The sequence below is a fragment of the Sapajus apella genome, unplaced genomic scaffold, assembly GCF_009761245.1.
Source record: "Sapajus apella isolate SASKATOON/1434 unplaced genomic scaffold, GSC_monkey_1.0 scaffold97, whole genome shotgun sequence".
Taxonomy (NCBI): Eukaryota; Metazoa; Chordata; class Mammalia; order Primates; family Cebidae; genus Sapajus; species Sapajus apella.
In genome coordinates, this window is record NW_022437037.1 from 27,876 (window position 1) to 30,921 (window position 3,046).

Here is a 3,046-nt window from a genome sequence, read left to right on the forward strand (position 1 = left end):
TGAGACGGAGTTTCGCTCTTGTTACCCAGGCTGGAGTGCAATGGCGCAATCTCGGCTCACCGCAACCTCCGCCTCCTGGGTTCAGGCAATTCTCCTGCCTCAGCCTCCTGAGTAGCTGGGATTACAGGCACGCGCCACCATGCCCAGCCAATTTTTTGTAGTTTTTAGTAGAGACGGGGTTTCACCGTGTTGACCAGGATGGTCTCGATCTCTTGACCTCGTGATCCACCTGCCTCGGCCTCCCAAAGTGCTGGGATTACAGGCGTGAGCCACCGCGCCCGGCCAGCCTAACATTCTTAAATAACATGGCTTTCATGGCTGTTTTCCTTAACTCACATGGGCATATCAGTTTTTTCAATTTTCTTCTATGATTAAATCTGTAGATTGCTTCCACTTTTCAGACATAGAAGCTTTGGGCTGGGCATGGTGGCTTGTGTCTGTAATCCCAGCACTTTGAGAGGCAGAGGCAGGCAGATTACCTGAGCTCAGGAGTTTGAGACCAGCCTGGGCAACACGGTGAAACCCTGTTCATACTAAAATACAAAACATTAGCTGGGTGTGGCAGCGTGCATCTGGGGTCCCAGGTACTGGAGAGGCTGAAGCAGGAGAATTGCTTGAAACCTGGGAGGCAGAGGTTGTAGTGAGCCAAGATCGCGCCACTGCACTCCAACCTGGGTAACAGAGCAAGACTCTGTCTTAAAAAAAAAAAAAAAAAAAAAAAGGCTGGCTCACACCTGTAATCCCAGCACTTTGGGAGGCCGAGGAAGGTAGATCATGAGGTCAGGAATTTGAGACCAGCCTGACCAACATGGTGAAACCTTGTCTGTACTGAAAATACAAAAGTTAGCTGGGCGTGGTGGTGCACACCTGTAATCCCAGCTACTCAGGAGGCTGAGGCAGGAGAATTGTTTGAACCTAGGAGGCGGAGGTTGCGGTGAGTTGAGATCGAGCCACTGCACTCCAACCTGGGTGACAGAGCGAAACTTTGTCACAAAAAAAAAAAAAAAAGCTCTGCAACAAGCAACCTTAGATTAATTTGTTTTTTGAGACGGAATCTCACTTTTGTTGCCCAAGCTGAGATCATGCCAGTGCAATGGTACGATCTCGGCTCATTGCAACCTCGGCCTCCCCATTTCATGCGATTCTCTTGCCTCAGTCTCCTGAGTAGCTGAGATTACAGGAATGCGCCACCAGGCCTGGCTAATTTTTGTATTTTTAGTAGAGATGGGGTTTCACCATGTTGGTCAGCCTGGTCTCCAACTCCTGTCCTCAGGTGATCAATGCACCTTGGTCTCTTAAGTGCTGAGATTACAAGGTGTCAGCCACTGTGCCTAGCAGATTAATTTTTTATTCGCACCTTAGGATAAATTCCTAGAAGCAGAATTTCTGTCTCAAAGGGCATGTGTTTTTTTAAGGTATAAAGGCTGCATTAAAAACACTTTAATCAGTTTTTAGTCTTTTAGGCATGAAAAATTGTGTGGTGCCTCATGACTGTTTTAAAAAGATTGCTCACAGTATAAACATTTCTCTAGGTCCTTCAAATCGCTCCAATTCAGTGTCCTCCCTAGACCTAGAAGGAGAGTCTGTGTCAGAACTTGGAGCAGGACCTTCTGGGAGTAATGGAGTTGAAGCTCTGCAACTGTTAGAACATGAGCAAGGTAAAGTGAAGTTGAACACTATTGCTTAAGTAGCAAAGAATTTACCTGATTGCACGATGACCAGTGTGTTTACATTGTTGGCTTTGTTCAGCAAGAGATTATACAATCACCATTAAACTTAGATTTATTCATCATTCTTTCAGTTTTTCAAAACGTATTTAGTTGGTAAGTGGATTGTTTAGGCTTAAGTTACATTGAATAATTAATATAAATTACTTTAAATTCTGTAATATTTGATATTTTAATTCTGGAATCTTTTGGGGATACGATGTAAATACTCAAGGCTCAAGGAACTTAGAATAGGGAAAGAATAATACACAATTGATTAAAGGTATAATAAATGTGTTTTGGCAGTTCTGAGTGAGAGATACATATGGTTGAAAGTATAGGGAAAGCTTACTGGAAGAGAATACTAGCCTTAATGGCTGGCTGGCATTGCCTGGTCAGAATTTGGAGATAGGTCATTCTAGGTGAATGACAAGTATAAGCAAGTCAAAGAGGTGAGAAGCAATAGTACTTATTCAGGTATCAGGGAAGTAGGGTGAGGTAGAGATTAAAGAGTAGGTGGATTTCTGTTGTGGAAAGAAGGATGTCAGTATTTTAGTAGCAAGCTGGAAGCCACTGAAGGCTTTTGATTCAGTGAGGATGAGGAAGTAAGGTGCCTTAGGAAGATTAAGTTGAAAAAGTTTTTTGGATTTGTTCATTTAAGATGATGCCCTCAGCCAGGTGTAGTAGCTCATGCCTATAATTCCAGTACTTTGGGAGGCAGAGGCAGGCAGATGAGGTCAGGAATTCAAGACCATTCTGGCCAACATAGTGAAACCTGTCTGTACTAAAAATACAAAAATTAGCCAAGCGAGGTGGCTGGTGTCTGTAATCCCAGCTGAGGCATGAGAATTGCTTGAACCCAGGAGGCAGGGGGTTGCATTGAGCTGAGATTGAGTCACTCCACTCCAGCCTGGGCGACCGAGCAAGACTCTGTCTAAAAAAGAAAAGATGGACTGGGCGTGGTTGCTCAAGCCTGTAATCCCAGCACTTTGGGATCCGGAGGTCAGGAGTTCGAGACCAGTCTGGCCATGATAGTGAAAACCCTAGGGCCAGGCGCGGTGGCTCAAGCCTGTAATCCCAGCACTTTGGGAGGCCGAGGCGGGTGGATCACGAGGTCAAGAGATCGAGACCATCCTGGACAACATGGTGAAACCCTGTCTCTACTAAAACTACAAAAAATTAGCTGGGCATGGTGGCACGTGCCTGTAATCCCAGCTACTCAGGAGGCTGAGGCAGGAGAATTGCCTGAACCCAGGAGGCGGAGGTTGCGGTGAGCCGAGATCGCGCCATTGCACTCCAGCCTGGGTAACAAGAGCAAAACTCCATCTCAAAAAAAAAAA

The 3,046-nt window shown here is 45.5% G+C and overlaps 1 protein-coding gene and 1 long non-coding RNA gene across 12 annotated transcripts in view; one reads left to right on the plus strand and one right to left on the minus strand.

Moving 5' to 3' along the window:
• LOC116535845 overlaps positions 1–330 on the minus strand; it is an 11,539-nt gene extending 11,209 nt beyond the window's left edge. Inside the window, exon 1 of the long non-coding RNA XR_004262369.1 lies at positions 230–330. This is a non-coding gene — a long non-coding RNA (uncharacterized LOC116535845). The remainder of the gene's footprint in view (positions 1–229) is intronic.
• The window catches only part of GAPVD1 (GTPase activating protein and VPS9 domains 1), a 69,292-nt gene that overhangs the window by 24,643 nt on the left and 41,603 nt on the right, over positions 1–3,046 (plus strand). For all 11 annotated transcript variants that reach the window (XM_032257245.1, XM_032257239.1, XM_032257236.1 and 8 more), the window contains one exon: positions 1,533–1,658. In XM_032257245.1, the coding sequence (XP_032113136.1) occupies positions 1,533–1,658 (126 nt within the window). The remainder of the gene's footprint in view (positions 1–1,532; positions 1,659–3,046) is intronic.